The 18,493-nt window shown below is 38.1% G+C and overlaps 2 protein-coding genes across 3 annotated transcripts; one reads left to right on the top strand and one right to left on the bottom strand.

The window, feature by feature from the left end:
- The first annotated feature begins 1,242 nt into the window (after positions 1 to 1,242).
- LOC123957814 lies at positions 1,243 to 2,994 on the top strand. Its single transcript, XM_046030883.1, has 5 exons — positions 1,243 to 1,436; positions 1,581 to 1,937; positions 2,017 to 2,133; positions 2,500 to 2,561; positions 2,724 to 2,994. Exons 1-5 carry the CDS (start codon positions 1,244 to 1,246, stop codon positions 2,838 to 2,840), a joined length of 846 nt encoding a protein of 281 aa, XP_045886839.1. The 5' UTR covers position 1,243; the 3' UTR covers positions 2,841 to 2,994.
- A 5,629-nt stretch (positions 2,995 to 8,623) lies between these two features.
- On the bottom strand, positions 8,624 to 16,790 carry LOC123957813. 2 transcript variants are annotated; one of them, XM_046030881.1, is made up of 7 exons: positions 16,700 to 16,790; positions 15,778 to 15,945; positions 12,202 to 12,540; positions 11,758 to 12,102; positions 10,744 to 10,860; positions 10,578 to 10,642; positions 8,624 to 9,299 (listed from the first exon to the last, which is right to left on the bottom strand). In XM_046030881.1, exons 2-7 carry the CDS (start codon positions 15,884 to 15,886, stop codon positions 9,180 to 9,182), a joined length of 1,095 nt encoding a protein of 364 aa, XP_045886837.1. In that variant the 5' UTR covers positions 15,887 to 15,945; positions 16,700 to 16,790; the 3' UTR covers positions 8,624 to 9,179. The 2 variants fall into 2 exon arrangements, with proteins under 2 accessions (XP_045886837.1, XP_045886838.1); XM_046030882.1 differs by lacking the exons at positions 15,778 to 15,945; positions 16,700 to 16,790 and adding an exon at positions 12,682 to 12,743.
- Between the last annotated feature and the right edge of the window lie 1,703 nt (positions 16,791 to 18,493).

The raw sequence follows: 18,493 nt of genomic DNA, 5'->3' as shown, positions 1-18,493 counted from the left end.
GCTAAAAATTGAATTGTGTTCCCTCTGGAGACTTTCTTCAGTCTGTCCTGTCAAGTCTATAACTAAAGTTTTTAGTTTTGCTGATTAGATGTATCACTATATTTGCTGTGACTTTACTGCATGCATGGAGACGTTTAAGCTCTCTCTCCTCTCTCTCTCTTTCTCTGTGAGTCTGCATCTCACTTTTGAAAGCAACACACAGGTGATTTCAAGTACCCTGGCCAATTACAAAGATACGCACATGAAAGTTGGGTGCTAAGCTGGAAATTACATGATGTCATCTAACTTGATATAGTAGTAAGCATGATTATGGTGAATGCTGTCCTGCGCTGACAGGTGAGACAAAACCAACACAAAGGTGAGCATAGGTCAAGTACAGTTTGTACACACAGTTCTGAGAAGAGGTATAAATTAAGTTTTAATAACTAAGGTTCAAAAACAAGACCACACCTCTATCTCTCTAATCAAAAAAATCACTCAGAGAAAGATATTTGTTAAAAATAAGTGAGGTAATATGCACAAAAACCAGGATGAGACAATGTGACAGTGTATGCACACAAAGAACCTTTAATACTTGAAACAAATTAATAATATTTGTACATTTCAATTTAAAAAATGTTATGAACCTGCATATAAGAGGGTTGTGTTATGTTTCATGAGAGGATTTTTTTTTCATGTAAATCTAAAATTAACATAATGTTAAATTAAATCGATGCAATGATAAAACTATAAAATATTACCCAAATATCTAGTTGTTTGAGTTTACATTTTCTGTATAGTTCAGTAGGTAATATGCACAAACACCAGGATGAGACCAATGTGACAGGAAGTGTACTTTGCATATTCTGTGATAACCAATCAGATGTATATGATGGTCTGATGCATCACGACCATCTCACCTCCTTCACTCAGTGAAACTTGTTAAGTTTCTTAACAAGAGACAATGTCAAGATGATCCTGTTATGGGTTACACTGTTTGTTCTTCATCAAGGTTGTAAGTGTTATTTTATTATGTCATTTTAGAAATTGAAATGCCAATATGCATTATAACTTTTCCACAGCATACACTAACTATTATTTTATTTATTGTGTATTTTCATTTCACTCAGATACATTGGTTCCAGTGACCACTGTTCAACTCGGTGACTCTGCGACCTTCACGTGTGTTTTGCCTGATGAAGAGCTGAGCAGTAGAAAACTCCACTGGTACAAGCAGCGTGCCGGGGATACTCTGAAATTAATTATGACACTGTGGAAATCTGCAAAACCTGAGTATGCACCAGAGTTTTCTGAATCAAGATTAAAGGTAAATACTGATAAGAATATTAGCAACCTGACCATTTTGAGGACAATTCAAGAGGATGAGGGAATGTATCACTGTGCAGTAACAGCCTGGATTAATCCTGAATGGAGTGGAACATATCTGTTAGTAAAAGGTAATAATGTGATCTACTTTAACAAAGTTTTAAACTTTCATTAAGCATTTGAAATTCATATTTGAGCTATATTCTATTTCTGTGGTTCTTAAGCTTTGAAAATTTTTTTGGAGATCAAATTGTTAACAGTTTTGTATCGCGCAGGAGACACTTGGCGGACATCAAACTATACTGTCATTAAGGGGACAACAGTATCTGATCCAGACCGTCCAGGAGAATTGATGACTCTCCAGTGTTTAGTCCTCTCGGACTCTGACAATAAGACGTGTCCAGGAGATCACAGTGTGTACTGGTTCAGAGCCGGATCAGATAAATCTCATCCAGAGATCATCTACGCTGATGGAAATGGACGTGATGAATGTGACAAGAGATCTGACTCACAGAAAAGCTGTGTTTATCGCTTCTCCAAGAACATCAGCTCCTCTGATGCTGGGACTTACTACTGTGCTGTGGCCACATGTGGAGAGATATTTTTGGGAGATGGCACTAAAGTGGAAATTGGTATGACTTGGTGTTCAATAATGGAAGCAATTTTAAAAATATGTTGATGACATTATGATTGTCTTTGTTTGTTTTCTAGTGCAAACAGCACATTCAGTATTCATTGCAATGGCGATAATAATTGTCTGCTTGGTCATTTCTGCTGTTGGAAATGTTGTCCTCATCTGCAAACAAAAAGTACATCAACAATGTAAAGGTAAGTGTTGTGAACAATGAAAAAGTTCTGTGGTTACATTGACATATAAGATTCAAATGTATTTATGCATATTATGTACAAGATCAGACAAACTTTTGCAATGCAGGTTCCAGAGTAAAATTATCAGTCATTTTTTAAATTATTAATGAGTTTATTAATAATAGCATACATTCTAAAGAAAAACATCTATGTCTCTATAGTGCTTGTTGTTCTTTTGTGTACCTCATTAAACTCAATTAATCTCTATATTTTATCTGACTAATTTATTAATTTCCACCTTTAGGATTTTATAACAGTATACTCCTACTGAAAAGTCAGATTCAGTGCATTTATCTATTATATATTTATTATCATATTCATCTTTAGGAATGGAAAGTGCTGTTTCAGAAGCACGACATGACAACCCGTGCCAACCAGAACATGACATTGTAAGTGATAATACCAAGTTAATTTATTGTTATTCCATTCCTTATTGTAAGTGTATTGGGACCATGCTGCATGGTGATTTTGCATTGTAAATAAAATATAATTTGATTTGATAAAAATAATATTCTGTATATATATATAAAACATTATTATTTTCTGCACAGACTGACGATGACGACAAATTGAACTACGCTGCACTGAATTTCTCAGAGAAAAAAACAAGAGGAAAAAAGAAAAGAGAGTTTGCTGAGGACAGTGTGTACTCTCAAGTTAAATGTTGATACTGTTTATAATGTTGATACGGCTCAAAAGTTTTCCATGTGTAAATGGTTGCAACCCACATGTGAATGCAAACAACCAGACAGAGAAAGAAGAGCAGACTAAAGGAGAAATCTGCTAAAACATTCACCTATATATCATTTTAGTGTGTCTATAGATTAGAGCGCTGAGTCTGTTCAAAAGATAAAACCAAAGACAAAAAACTCTTTTCCTTAAAAACATGAACCAGATAAAATTATTATCTTGAAAATAAGTAAATGTGATTTTAATACTTGAAACAAATTAATAATATTTGTACATTTCAATTTAAGAAATGTCAATACTTTTCATGAACTAAGAGCTTTAAGAGGTTATCAGTTGGGTAATGTTTCATGAATTTTTTTAATGTAAATCTAAAATGAATTATGTCAAATGAAATGGGTGCAATGATAAACCTATAAAGATAATATTACCCAAATAGCTAGCTGTATAGAGCATTGTAGCCTCTTTTAGCTAGTTGTTTGGGTTTACAGCCCACACATTATCTGTATGATCCAGTATCAATTTTGTAACAGGAAAAGTAATTTAAAGAAGAGTGAATGTTACATTCACCACGTTAATGCAAATGTCTGTAGGCCGAGACATTTGCATTAACGTGGTGAATGTAACAAACGCTCTGTTGTTTCAGACAGGAAATAGTTTTTAGTCATGCGACATACACGTTGACCTGGAGGGCAAAACAACGGACCAACATAGCAGCACACACCGCAACTCCCCCATACAGATGCTGCAAAAGCAGTCAAAATGTATTTGGATCACCTTTCAACTTAAGAAAAAGAACACAAACACAAACTGTAAGTGTTGGGCATATCTGATCCGTATAACGTTACAGCATCCACTGGCGCATTTCTATTGTAAAAAACCGCCAGGTCCCTGCCACCGCTCGGACTGCGGTAATATTTACTTTTATCTTTCTGGGGAATCCCTCATCTAACACAGCCCAGGCTTGTCTCCTGGATTAGTAAATCCGAAAGCACAACAACCATCCAGCATTTTGGCAACACAAAAAGTAACAAACTCAAGGTAACTGTGTACCACTTGCATATTGGTTGGAAGTCAACGGAAATTAGTGTTTTCATTGGAGTGTGATGTCACGTGAAGACTATGAGCAAACATCTTTCTGAATTTATATGTATTAACTTTTTGTTTAAGTAGTTTTTCTTTTGTTTTGAATTTGTTGTAGAGTTTGTTTAAATAAGTTTGGAATCTTTGAGTCATGTTTTAAACAGTAATCCTAATCATGGTAATACTCTATACTTCAGTTTCCCAGGTAGGGGTAGCTTACCTCTGCACTTACCAGTGCAGTTAAAAAAGAGAGAGCAAAATAACTACATTCTCTTTGCTCTACTGCTTTCTTTTACAACCCCATTTTCAAAAAAGGTAGCACACTATAATGTAAATAGAAAAACAATGAGATGATGTGCAAAATTCTGAAACCCCATATTTAATTAAAAATAGCACAAAGACAACTATTTATATGATGAAATTGAGAAATGTTATTGTTTTTGAAAAATGATAAGCCCATTTTGAATATCATGCCAGCAACACGTTTCAAAAAAAGTTGGGACACAGTCATGTTTACCTCTCTGTTGCATCTCCCTGAATGAAGACATGTGGGATGTGGGACACAATGTGGGATCCATAAGTTTGCCGACTATTGCACGCATACTGAAAAGGCACCAGGTATCTATAAAACAACTGTTCAACTGTAAGTTCAGTTTCAAGACGGCTGTTGTAAAAACATTCCCAAAAATTCTACATTGTACAGTAATCTCTAAATCTCTTTCCAAAATGTATTTTTAGAGGGTGATGGAGCTGGATGATGATGACGACCATCACAAATTCATATATTTGGATGAGGCAGGTTTTAATGTGGCCAAGACAAGGAGGAGAGCTGAAGGTGTGACCTATGTCATTGTGTGAGACAATGGTTTCAGGCCCATGCACAATTGTCCACCCTGGATTTACCCCCATACTCTCCCTTCCTTAATGCGATTTCATAGCTAATTATATTTGCTTTGATTCAAATAAATCTATGTTGTGATTGTACTGTAGTGTTTTGCATCAATATATTACAAACTTTGTTCAACGGTTCCACTGTGTCTGTAGTATTCTCTCTACTACTGCAGTACTTTTACAGAGATGTATTTACTGTACATGTAGTACCATAATGAAACCTGTATCACCTATTTTGTTCTACAATATTTAATGATTGTACGAACAATGACACAGTGAAACTATTGCTTGTGTATTGTTGCTTGTGTGTGGGTGATCTATAGTTATGTTTCAATGGTATTTCACAGTAAATTTGTTTTTTGAACCAATGATTGTGCAAGTGCAAGATTTCTTTAAAGATGCACAATGCAATGTTTTGAACATTAGACAGCCTGTGTTACAAGTGATAACTGTTTTGTGTCTAGAGCAGTGAAAAATGACATTAAGGTTCTGAAAATAGTAACAAAAACTGTAACAACACCCTCTAAGCAACTTAAACTGGGAAAACCAGTTGCTGTTATAATAAAAGTGAAATGTTTTCCCATTCTTGCTTGATGTAGGGATTCAGCTGCTCAACAGTTCGGGGTCTTTGTCGTATTTCACATTTGATAATGCGCCAAACATTGTCAAAGAGTGACAAGTCGGAAGGTCAGTTTTACTGTGGAACATTTGAGCAAACTCTGTTTGTATTATACAATTATTACTAGTGATCAGTTAGTTAATAATCGCTCAATTATCTTAAATCAGTCAGTCAGTCTCATATCTAAAGGGTCAATTCTCTTGGCAGGAACTAGAAATAGGCAACACACACAGCTCTTGATTATATTACAGTGAATTTATTCTCTAACTAAGGTGATAAAAAGATGGTTGGATACAGGGAACATAAACATTTGCTGAACAATGAGCCTGGAGGTTCGGTTGTGGGAAGCATTTGACTCATACGGCATAGAAGAGCTAATGAAAGTAAACTAATGATATAATTTAGGAGTTAAAATGGACATCTGATCACAGGACGTGTGTTAAGTCTTACTGCTTGTCGACAGCCTGCTTTTGGCCTGTTGCACGGGTCCCACGCTAGCTGCCGATCCTGGCTTTTTGCTAGGGATTCTCCGGGGTTCTCCGTGTCCGATTGAAAACGCCTCCTCCGTCTGGCAATTCGGCTGTTTGCAGGTTTCCTTCGTTGTAGCTGGCGAGACCACGTGGCTTGGTCTGACCTCGGTGAACTTGGCTTCGATGAAAAAGGCTTAAAATGGAACTTGGTCGTTCCTGAATTAGTCCAGTGTAACTTAACGGACTGATAACTTTAACAAACAAAAGAAATAAAGAAAATAAAACAAACTGAAGGCAGATCGATGTCGCGGCACTTCAGGTGTGTAGCTTCAGGCGAACAAAAGGGCCTGTTTGTTTCGCTGGCCGAGTCTGGGCGTTGTCCAGAGGGCCGAGCAGAGTGGAAGAGCCAACAGCGAAGAGAAGAGAGAAGCGAGGTCGCGTGTCGCTCTTTTGTTGTCTGGGGCGTGGTTCCCCAGGGGGCGTCTCAGGTTTCCCAAGGGACTGCCTTTCTAAACTTAATGTCTAAAAGAAATCAATTTGCACGTCTTATAATCAAACATTTTCCACAATCGAACCTCACTGGTCGAATGGATGTACTGTTCTAAGCATTTGGTAACAGGAAACAATTGTCACATTATTGGTCAGGATATTTATACATTTAACGGCATTTCCGATGAGGGCATGTAATATTATTTCGTCCACTTGGGGGAGCTCAGGTTACATGAGGAAAGCTTGGATTAAATCAAAGATCGTCTCTCCTTAGGAACCGGGGATATTGTTGATTCATCCTTAAATTCAAGGAGTATAGTAAAACATTCCTTTGTCATCATTTCTAAAGGAATTTTGTAGGAAAGTATTACGAACAAGCATTGATTACATTAGATGAAGGAGTGTCTTGCTGAAAATAAAAACACTGCACAAGTAACTTCTTTTCAGCACTAATATCAACAACAGATAGCAACAACAGTTAACATAACTACTCAAATAGAGGCAAACGTAATCAGGTAACTAAAGATTTAATTAACTCAATTAAATGTTTGAGTCTTTGGAGACTGCAGTCCTTTTACATTGAAAGTTCAGTGTCTGGACCATGTCACACTTGGGTGAGACAGGGGTTTTCCTTTTTGATGTGGTAATAAAACAAAGAATAAGGTCAGTTGCCACGGAAACGTGTGTGGGGGGGGCAGTTTTGATAGGCTGTTTAGGGAAATGCCAATGGCTGGTTCGTGTCTCTTTGTCAGTCCAACAGTCAGGCCCCGCGTTATCAGCTTCGGAATCAAAAGGGTGCCAGTTTTATGGTCGGGATAGCACTTAGAGAAAGCAACTTTGACCCCTCCCCTTCTTCTCTGGGGAGGAGAAAGGAATTTAGGGCAGCTCCAAATTTATTCAATGTAAAATGCACAAATCCACACCGTTGTTCACTACAATGTATACAACAGAAGCTTAAAACATAAAATGTGCCGAAACAGATACACAAATGTAACGTCATTGCGTGTGAGATTGTGTGAGATAGACCTTCCACGCTGCCGTTGTCATCACTTAATTTAAAGTGCTCCCACAAACCTGAGGTCTTCATTGTCTTTTCCCCAGGATGTAAACTGGAGCATTACGTTCACTGCTGTTGTGAGCAAAGGTCAGGTGTGCGAAGCAACGCACCCGCCACATTTGATGTCGACTGGATGAACAGTTCTTGACTTAATCAAAATACAAACAGGCACACACACAAACACACAGATTCCTGCCTTTCTCATTACCCAAAATTCCACCTCCTCGACTCCTCACGGCGCGTGTTAGTCCCTCCCACCAAAGATGCGAGCTCGAGGAGTCGAGGAAACGGGCATTTAACGAAATGAGATGTCCTTTCCTCGGAGCGTCATTTTAAAGCAACGTCAACTGTAAGAGCTGTTATCTCTGTCAGAGCAGCAGACCAGCATTTGGCACTAAAGGCTACAGATCATATCTTCACAATCCAGAAACATGTCTGTTAACATTATAACACGAACAAACATCTCGAGATTCCAATAAACATTAAAGCATCTGTTGAAAACAGTCAGATTACAGCAGCATCATTCGCTATGCTACACAGTGGGCTACTACTTTGTTTGCGATGCGCCTTTTGCCTGTAAACAGGAGATCATTTCAACACTCAGCCTGATGAGGTGAGAGTATCATCATCATTCCCTTTACAAAATGTTTCCATCCGTGCAGTAATGTCACAGCATATATCACGAGACAAAATGGGAAAAAAACTGTTGTAATAAACTTGACAGGACAGAAAGAGGAAACAGAATTAAACTTTCAGTTTCTATAATCCACATTTAGACTCTGATGGAGCTCAGGGTTGATCAGGAGGACGGCTGATTTACTCCAAACAGTTTTAATGTATGAACCTGGACTGTGTGTGAGATCCTTTGGATGTGAAGAAGAACACAGAACATGAATTAACATGAGATCTTGTCGGCGTGTTGGGAGATTTTTTATTATTCATTTCTGTTGCCGTGGCTCGTGCGTAAATGCGCACAGTGTTACTGGGGAGGCGCTTCATCCAGCCGTTATTTAATGTTAATTTTTACAACCCTGCTGCCCATCCACACATCACATTCAACAATAACATCTGTGATATCAAAGTGAAATGACATTAAGGAATGTGGTTAGGACAGTGCTTTATGAGGCGCTACACAAACGGTGAAGGGCAGAAAGTTTGATCGTGCATTTGATTTCTGGGTCACACGCTCGAGGATCAAGGAGTCGAGGAGACAGAAATTTGGGAAATGAGAAAGGGCCTTCATTAGAGAGATAAGAGTTAAATGTTTTGGCAGGTCCAGCAAATTTAAGCCACACACTTTGTAAAACTGAAAACAGCCTAATATCACAATATAAAGAATGTGGATTTTATTTTTGTTTCTTTATATGTTTAAAGGCAATACATATTTTTGAGTGATTATTCAAGATCAATCTGATAATCAATAAAATAATAATGGTAAAACAAAAAGAATAATAAAAATTATGATAAATATCTATTCTTGGTTCAACCAGGCAACGTCACAAAACATAAATGCTGTTTTTCTACTAAACTGATCCCTCTGATAATTAACAATAACAACACTGGAAAATCTTATTTCATTCACCTGAACAGTAATCAAAGCTGAATAAACATTATGGCATGTGATAATGTTCATATTAGGCACCAAGACACCCAAGCAAATACCTTGTATGTGTAAACCTACATGGCAATTAAGCTGATTCTAACACTTGTTTTAGTCTGCCATGCCAGAGTACATACAGTCCTGTGGAAAGTCCCTTTTATTCATCCATCTTTGATTTTGTCTTGAGGGAAAATCCAGCACTACGTAGTTCATTGCCGCTGCTTCGCCATCCTGCAGATAATAATCATGATCGTTAGATGTTAGAGATGTAATACCACAATCAGTTAATCGATAATTTGCTATAAAGGTTCTAAAGATTGCTGTTTAATATTCTCACCAAATAGGAAATCTATTTGACCTGGAACAGGTTTTAAGCAGTAGGTCAGTTGTTTTGTTGAAGGGTAAAAACAGACAGAATGTGGCTGCCATAAACTGCCAACACCTCTCACACCTACTCACTCATGCCTGTGGGCTGATTCATCGAGCTGTTGTATAATCCAAATGCAGTTTAAGGTTTACTTCCACTGTTATTTCTGCAGCATTTCAGTTCACAACGATGCAGATCGATGAGGCAACCCTGTCTTCTAGAAATGTACTTTATAAACAACTAATGTGCAACAACAGATATGTTTTGAAGGAAACATATTTCCTCCCAGATTACTTTTTCAACATTGTTTTTTTCTAAACTATGACCAAGATTGTTCGATCACCTTAACCTAGTGTTTATTATTGTAACTATGATGATGAAGGTCTCCTAACCTTAACCAAATCCATTTTGTTTTACTTTCGCTAACCAAGTTGTTCTAGTGTCTAAGACTGACCAAACATTAACCACAGCTGTGTAAGATTAGAGAACAGTTACATTCCTTAAAACCTTGATATTATCCTGTTGATGTGTATGTCAGAATAGAAAAAACGGTATATGTGTTTTTCTGCAGGACATGGGCCAAAGACTTTGGACTGGATGTCTAGTGCAGCAATTCCCGAAGTGTGGTGCACGCCCCTGGGGGTGCGCGAGATGCCTCTAGGGGGTGCGCAACAGGAAAAATGTAATGGTGGTAACTACAACAATAGTTTTTTCATGACATAAAAACCTGAATTAAAAATGTTCCTATCTAAATTTAATTTAAAATTAAAAACGTTATTATCAATAGTTAGCTTACACACCTCTTTCCCTCTCTCTCCCTTCCCTCTCTCTCTCAGGCTGACCTACCCGTTCTGTAGGCTACTTACAAATGCTCATATGGATCCTCTTTTTTTCCATGTTATCTGTTTATGAGGCTATAACAGGGCGCGATTTGTAAAAAAAAACAGTAGCGGAAATGTTGTTGAAATGTTAAATTTTTTTTGTCTTGAAAATACGCCCCACCTCCCTCCGCACAGTCGGCACACAGGTCAACTGTGGATTGATTGCAAAATTTAACCATCACAGTATGGCAAAAGGCTTTACTGCCACTGTTACTAATAAATATAGAGTCATAGATAAAATGATATTTAAATTATATTTACCACATTCCTTGGTTGATTCTCAGCTGATCTGTCATTTTCAGGATGATTGGAAAAAGTTACTTCTCCTGTAAATGAGAGCAAGTAATTAATAGCAATAAAGTTATTAAAAAATAGATCAATGTCACATGACTTGTATGTATCAAATAATACACACATGCAAACCTACCTTTGCAATGTTTACAGACTGGCTTTTGATTTCTAGAGATAATTACAGTCATAACCACAATCACACATCCGGTCAGCAATATCACAAGCACAATGACGAATGGGCACAGTTCTTGTCCTGGAATGACAAAAAGAATCCCAAAGAGACACTTAACTACCACTAACTGAAATTTAATGTATTTTTTCATGACTATTAAAACAGATCTTTGAATATTATTACAAGGAACTTTGAATGGATTGGCTGTGGCTTGAGCTCGGGTTTGGTAGAGCGGGTCAAGGATTAAGGAGCAGCAGACCACGATCCACCAGGCCCAAACAACCGGACCAGGCGCTTACTAGTATGTATTGTCAGTTGTAGTTCTCATGCTGTATTTGATTTTTGTTCCTCAAATGTAAGTCGCTTTGGATGAAAGCGTCTGCCAAATGAGTAAATGTAATATAAATGTAAATGTAAACTCTTATTTAGTTTCTGTTTTAATTTAGATGATGCGGTTTTTTATGAATGTTGAATGGTGTTTTTAACAAGTCAGTTGAGGCCATAGAGAGAAAAAAACAGCAACAGACACACAAAGGAAACACACAGAAAGAACAATGACAGGAAGAGTGGAGGCAGCCAAACCCCACATGAAAGGACTGTATTACAGATGGATTACATAGGTGTTGCCATTGCAAGTCCACCTCAAGCAGCCTGAAAATAACCAATTCAGTGGTCCGCAACCTTTGTGGCTTATGACCCTTTGAAGCTAACTCACCATCGCTCATCAAAGGTTAATTGTAGAAGTGAGCACATCAAGCAGATCTACTGTAAATAATTTTTCTGACCTGACTGAACAGATAAAACTATCCATTATTTTACAAGACAAACCAAAGATACATTTCCTAAAAATAAACATAATTTTATGGAGCAGAAGATTGTTTTTGTTTCTCTTTCCTATTATTAACACTGTACTTAGAAAGTAACAGAATAATTATCAGTATAGTTGCATTATGATTTAAATAGGACTTTAAAACATACTTGTCTCCACTTTAGTTCCTTCACCAAACAGGATCTCTCCACATGTGACCACAGCACAGTAGTACGTCCCAGCATCAGAGGAGTTCTGGATAGTTTTGGACAATCTGTAGTCACAACTCCTGGTAACATCTTTATCAACGTGACTCTGAGTGTAAAGAACACTTGGATAAGATTTTCCTGATCCAGCTCTGAACCAGTACACACTTTGTTCCTTTGGACATTGACCTGGGTTTCCTTCGTTCTTGGAGAGAAGTGAACACTGGAGAGCAATTGTGTTGCCCTGCTGAATTAACTCAGTCTCCGGACTTTGTTTCACGTAGACAGATTTCTGCTGATTTTTACAATCTGTGTGATTCACAAATAGGCAGGAATTTTAGTAATGGATTATTTGGGCATTGGTAACAGACATGGCAAACAAAGACACTACAAAAAGACATACTTTACCATTTACAGCCAGCAGTATGCCCTTAATAAATTGCATTTGGTATGCCGCTCCTGATTGACAGAAGTATGTTCCTTCGTCTTCTTTGGTTACATTTGTGATGTTAAGAAAATATTGAAGATCCCATCTTGTGACTGTAAATCTTGAGTTGTCAAATTGTCCCTCAAGTGTTAATTTGTCATATGTTCCTGCTGCAACTGTTTGGACCATGTATCCAGACTTGAGCTTATACCAGTAAAACAACCCGCTTATATCTCCAGTTAGTGGGCATGTCAGATTCAAAGTATCACCAAGTTCAGCCACAATCAACGGGATCTGGTCAGGAACATCTCTGGTTTGAGCTGAAGAAGAGAGAAAATCAATGTCAGAATTACTCAACAACAGAACAGAACAAAAAACAATGAAAACAATTAAATTTTCCATCTTTTCATACAAACTACAGTTTACAATAGTACTCATGTTAAAGTAGAAAGTGCCCTCACATAATGTACTTGTGTACAATGTAAGAATCAAAGCAGTCAATCTTCCGTACATCGTGGTAAAGCGACCTTCTGTTGCACAACTGATGTCTTCCCACACAAGTGGAAGATTTTGTCACAAGGTTTACAAAGGAGAAGTCCTAGTGATTGGCTGAAACCCAAACAATGTACATTGCCCTAAATTTACCAAATCCAGGATCACATCTGAAAATTCAGGTGTTCTGTATTTGTATTAGTTTTTTTGTTGTTGTTGTTATACTAACACTGCATTCGGTGTAAAGAATTGTAAGTCTAAAAATAGATTATATATTATTCCTAATTATAATGACGAATGACGAAGTGTCACAAGTGTTTGACCTAACCCCACCATTTATCAAGAACAGCCTCAGGGAGCAAAAGACAAATAGCTTGTAGTTGTAGCCTCCACTGACGTCTGGTGGACCCTGTTTTTTCAGTTTCCTGCATGGGCGATGCTGCAACATGTGTATTGAATGTAAAGGTCATCGTTAAATGTGACCCAGGGTTGTAGAATCATTCGGTATCAATGGGATTAGTAATCACTGTAATTTTACAAAACTGCAAATAGTAGCATAGTCTAGATACATTTTTATTCACAACAGCTCTCTTCCTGTGTGAAGTGATTCAACTGAAATGACAGCTGACAGCAGAGGAGAGAACAGATTTAAAGTGTAATACTGACTTTGTGATTGGCTGAGCTGATCGCGGTGACCTAATTCGAAGACTCAGAGAGACATCCGTAGTAAGATGTTAGGGGCATAGTGAATGAGAGAGAGGGGGAGAGAGAGTTTTGAAGAAGTGACGTGAAGACAGCTTCCTTTGTCATTTGTTAATACAGCTTAGAACCTCTCATCACACCCAGCATCAGTGATTCGGGGTGACACTTTCAGACATCTTGGTGGCCAAGTGCTTAAGATGCATACCGTGTAACTCCAATGCCTCTAGTTCCGGCCATGGTTGTTGTTACATGTCATACCCTTCATACCCTCTTACTATTTCCTGTCTGTCTCAACTGTCAACTATGCCAAAAAAACAAAAACAAACAAACAAAAAAACTGGTTGCCCCGGCCTTTCTCTGTGGAGTTTGCATGTTCTCCCCATGTCCTCTCCAGGTGCTCCGGCTTTCTCCCACCGTCCAAAGACATGGGGACTAGGTTGATTGGTGACCCTAAATTGTCCTTAGGTGTGAGTGTGTCTGGTTGTTTGTCTATGTGTGGCCATGTGATGGATTGGTGAGCTGTCCAGGATGTATCCCACCTTTCGCCCGTTGTCAGCTGGGATTGACGATGGAGATATATATATATATATATATATATATATAAACATAAGGAAGTCAAACAGTTAAACAACACACTCCACATGTTCTATTAATGTTTCCTTACCATGTCATGCATCTTAAAGTTATAGTTCAGCTTATTCATTCTCTTCTAAAAGTTAGATGAGAAAATGTATACCATTCTCATGTCTGTGAGGTTAAATACTGAGCTGAAGCAAGATGGCAATTAGCTTTGCTTAGCATATAGTGTGGAAATGGGGAAACTGCTAGAATCAGAAGGAGCTTTATTGCCAAGTAGTGTTTTACACATACGAGGAATTTGCTGTGGTGATAAGGTGCTACACGTAGACAAACATGCAGTCGACATAAATAAATGTATTTATAAATATGGAATGGAAGAACAACGTTGCAGATATATACACATGTACATTATTCTGGGTCTGTGCCATGCAGCAGTAACGTAACGGAAGAGAATATTGTGTAGATATCAATATATAAACTGACAACATAAAAAACAAACAAGAAAGGCTTGGCCTTCTTCCAAAAATACACCTACTAACCACAACTAAAGCTCACTAATTAGCACTGTTTAATTAGTACATTTATGCAAAGTTATCTGCTATAATGAACAACATAGGTGCAGTGACTTCGCAGACGCCTGCTGTCACCGTTAGGCAAACAATTTACATAGCCCTAAATTTACCAAACCCATTAGATGATGGGTTGATATAAGTTTGGTCTCAGTGTTCAGTTTAGTGTACTTGTGCAGTGTTTCTAAAATATATATACATTACACTACACACACTCGTACAGTATCTGTTTATATACTGTCGGGATTCATGGTTGGGTGAGCAGGTTGGAGGACCCAAATGCAGGACACAAGGCTGAAAGGTTCAGTTCAAAGATTTAATTAAACAAAAGGCGAGCACACGTACAAGCAGAGTGACTGAGTCCAAGGAATTCAAAGTAAAATTAACAATCCCAATGAACAAATAATCAAACTGGTAAAAAAAACAGGCAGACAGAGGACATCACAGGACTGCACAGGACTGCACATTACAAGCTACACACTGCAATACACTGCAATGATCAGACAAAGACTAAACAGAAACACCTGGTATATATACACACACAGGGACTAACGAGCTGGGCGGGAGCAACACAGGTGACAGGGATCAAGGTTAATGCGGCAGCCAGAGAGACAGCAGGGAAAACAGAGAGACAGGCAGGCAGAGACAACAGTGGGCAAAATTAATAACCAACACAGACAGAACACGTTACAAAATACCAGACAAGAATCTAACTTCAGACAATAATAGAAACCCATGTAAACAGACAAACACCGACCAACTGTAACACAGGGATCATAACAGACAAAACCTAAACGAGAACACAGAACTAGAACACAGAGTACAGAGCAGACTAAACCAAAACCATGTAGAGAAAGAATTAGAAGCAAATACTACAACATGAACTAAGGCACAGGACTAGGAATAAAGACATGGAACAAAAACCCAGACTCCCTAAAAAGACACACAGACAGGATCATGACATATACATGTGCAATATCTGTGGTGGTGACAGTTTTTCTGTGAGCAGTGTATGGTTTTGAGTCACTATCAGTGGAGATAGGAGGTTCTGGGTGCTGTGGCTTTCTGATGTCTGATGGCTGATAGCTGAATAGAGTCCCCAAAACACTTTGAAGCATGTAGCTGGTGAGTCTGTAACTGTACGTGCCCGGCATAGAGAGGATGAGAGGGGTTCCATGATTCCATGTCTAGTACCACAGAGCTGGCGTTCCTCACCTGCTTTCCCAGTTTGCTGGCACCACATGTCCCAATGCCACTCCTCAGCACACCACAGCAAAGAAGGTAACACTGGCCAAACAAACTGGTAGCAGCCTAGTCCATACATTGTAGGACCTGAGCCTCCTCTGTCGTTTCCTGTAGAGGTCCTCAGTGTGAGTTTCACACCTAGGAACATATTGGTAGATTTAAACTTGATTGTTATGATTGAGTCACTTCAGAATTTGGCACTTTTTACTTTTCCCACTTGTTAAATCAATGGACATGGCAGATTCATTTTAAAATCACACATTCGGTTTTAAATGTCTCGGTGAGTTCCTGCGTGAGTTGGAATAGTGGTTTAGAGTAGTTGTCTACTGTGTTTGTCCACCACTTCCCACAGTTGTAGATAAGAAAACAAATATAAGCACAGAGTTTTTATGCTGTAAGTATCTTCACATTCTTTCAAGAATGTTTGAAAAATAGCATACTCAAAAACATTTTCTGGGGACTGCTACTCTGTCTTTCTAGTCTCACAACACTTTGTAACGGCAACTTGCATTCAAAACAGCAAGCAAAGCCACATGCAACAGCTGTACTGACAAAGAAATGTTGTGGCGGGGCCATTTCTCTGCCTTTGACCAACCACGAAAGCTGTTTACTCAGAAGAGACCTGGCTATGGGTGTAGACAGGATATGCAGTGAGGTTAGGTGCAAGAGCGGAAGAGCTACAAGAGGCATCAATCAGAAAGTAAAATTTTAACTAGCATTCCTAGTTGTTTTAATTTTACTTGCATTGAGAAGTGCTCATTTATAGTGTAGGGGGATTACAGGGATCTGTACTTACACACATGACTTGGTTGGTGACAATGTATGAGGTTAATTGAGCCTAAGATAAGTTTGGGAGAGCTACAATAGAAGGAATACCATTCAAACTACTTACATGGTCCAGCTGCGATCTGTACACTTTCTATGGCTCTATCAAGTGATGTTAGTTAATCCTTTATTGAAACAGATTAAATAAAACTGTTTAAATTAACTTATTAAGTCTGGTGCACATGAAAACACAGACAAACAAATTAGCAACAACACAATTTACATACCTAATATACATTAGTTCCACTTTAAAGAAAACAAATAGCATTCATTCCAGTGATGCACACATTTGAATTGGATTTTTAAACAATAACAATGTAGATTTACTACATGCACTGGGCATCACACTGTAAAGGAAAGGAAAAGAGGTGACTTTTGAGTCAACCGAGTTCACCACACACAGTGATAATGTGTTTATAATGTTTTCATCTGCCCTGCAAGGCCTCAGAACATTTTTACCAAAGATCAGTCACCTCTTCATATGTTCTTTGAACTGCATGTTTCACTCTGATGTAAATGTAAAGCCCAAAAAGATCATGAAAGTCATCCTAAGAAGAATAAATATGGGGGTCTTTGTGGCACTAATAAGTGAAGTAGAGTAAATTTGGCAGCAGTATATTTCAACATGGATATTCTGCACATATTTCATTTGCTTATGCGCTCAAACAGACAAAAAATAATTTCAGCAAGCATTCAGTTTATTTTTGAGTTATCAGATAAAAGAAGAAAGTCAAAGCCAGAGTGGGCGGTTCACAGTTCAAACCCTCTGCTCTTGACACAAAGGTTAGTAGGACGAGTGAATGTGTAGCACCTCCCTGTCTCAACAACAACCACCAAATAAAAAAACACAAGCGCACTGAAAACTGCATGACTAAATTACTGTTATCACAGACCAGGTCTTGCACAATGAAACTATAACTATACCACCTTCTTTGCTGAAAAGACTTCATAACTCCCCTTTCTGAAACTAAAATGGTGAGACTGACAGGAAGAAAAGAAAAGTAAATGTGTGTTCTTTTTTGTTAAATACAAAAACAAGACAAAACTGGACAACATAGAAATGTATTTATCACCGTGCACATGTTCTTATTTTGAATTATATTTTACAGTTGTTTCTTTCCCCATGTTCACCCCCTGCATATTTAACTGTACAGTATTTTGCATAAAGTGATGGACACAAAATAGTGTCAAGATACTCCTCTGCAAATGTTTTCATCCTTTGATGAGTCTGGTGTGTAGAACTGGATTGCATTCAATTGTGGGGTGTTCCAATTATTTTATCCACCCCAAGATCACATGATGTACGTACATCCCTTTGGACCATGTCAGTCATCTTGTTTATTTTAGCTACTGTTGCATCACGATAAGGTCTAAAGTCCAGTATCAAGTCGGGATGTGAAGTGCCAGAAATTGTCCTCTACTGGGTTATTTAAAATAGCCAATCTGGCTTCCTCTTTGATCCAATGAGGCAATCTTTGTCTATTTATATAATTTACATACATGAATCAGATGAATTAAAATTCCTCTTATTTGAGTTGACACAAAAAAAGGATTGTTGCAATGGTTATCTGCATTTGTTGAGTTGAGTTGTCTGTTTTTTCTACCAATAAATGGCAGTGATTTGAGGAGTAAAGGTGATTTGTGGCTCTGTACAGTGCTGTAAAATTTCAATACACAGACACTATCTGTGAAAGACCACAAAAAATGCTAAGTTAAGGTTTGGTTTGTAGTACAGCATTGGATTTCACCCACGGATAGCACCACTGTAACACTTGATGGATGTGTCATACCTGATCAGACCATGCCGTGCTTTAATTATTTCCCCCTCATTTCCCCCTCCCCCTCCCCCTCAACTATGTAA

The sequence above is a fragment of the Micropterus dolomieu genome, linkage group LG19 (genome assembly GCF_021292245.1).
Source record: "Micropterus dolomieu isolate WLL.071019.BEF.003 ecotype Adirondacks linkage group LG19, ASM2129224v1, whole genome shotgun sequence".
Classification (NCBI taxonomy): Eukaryota; Metazoa; Chordata; class Actinopteri; order Centrarchiformes; family Centrarchidae; genus Micropterus; species Micropterus dolomieu.
This window is presented reverse-complemented; position numbering and strand designations above follow the sequence as displayed.

What these genes read in the sequence shown, in the direction of transcription:
- LOC123957813 (XM_046030881.1), bottom strand. Translation starts at nt 15,886, where the DNA reads ATGTATGGACTAGGCTGCTACCAGTTTGTTTGGCCAGTGTTACCTTCT. An exon ending in AGGAACTAAAGTGGAGACAA is followed by an intron (nt 10,861 to 11,757) that starts GTATGTTTTAAA and finishes TTGTCATTCCAG; the next exon opens with GACAAGAACTGTGCCCATTC. An exon ending in AGAATCAACCAAGGAATGTG is followed by an intron (nt 9,300 to 10,577) that starts GTAAATATAATT and finishes TATTATCTGCAG; the next exon opens with GATGGCGAAGCAGCGGCAAT.
- LOC123957814 (XM_046030883.1), top strand. Translation starts at nt 1,244, where the DNA reads ATGACACTGTGGAAATCTGCAAAACCTGAGTATGCACCAGAGTTTTCT. An exon ending in TGGCACTAAAGTGGAAATTG is followed by an intron (nt 1,938 to 2,016) that starts GTATGACTTGGT and finishes TTTGTTTTCTAG; the next exon opens with TGCAAACAGCACATTCAGTA. An exon ending in AGTACATCAACAATGTAAAG is followed by an intron (nt 2,134 to 2,499) that starts GTAAGTGTTGTG and finishes ATTCATCTTTAG; the next exon opens with GAATGGAAAGTGCTGTTTCA.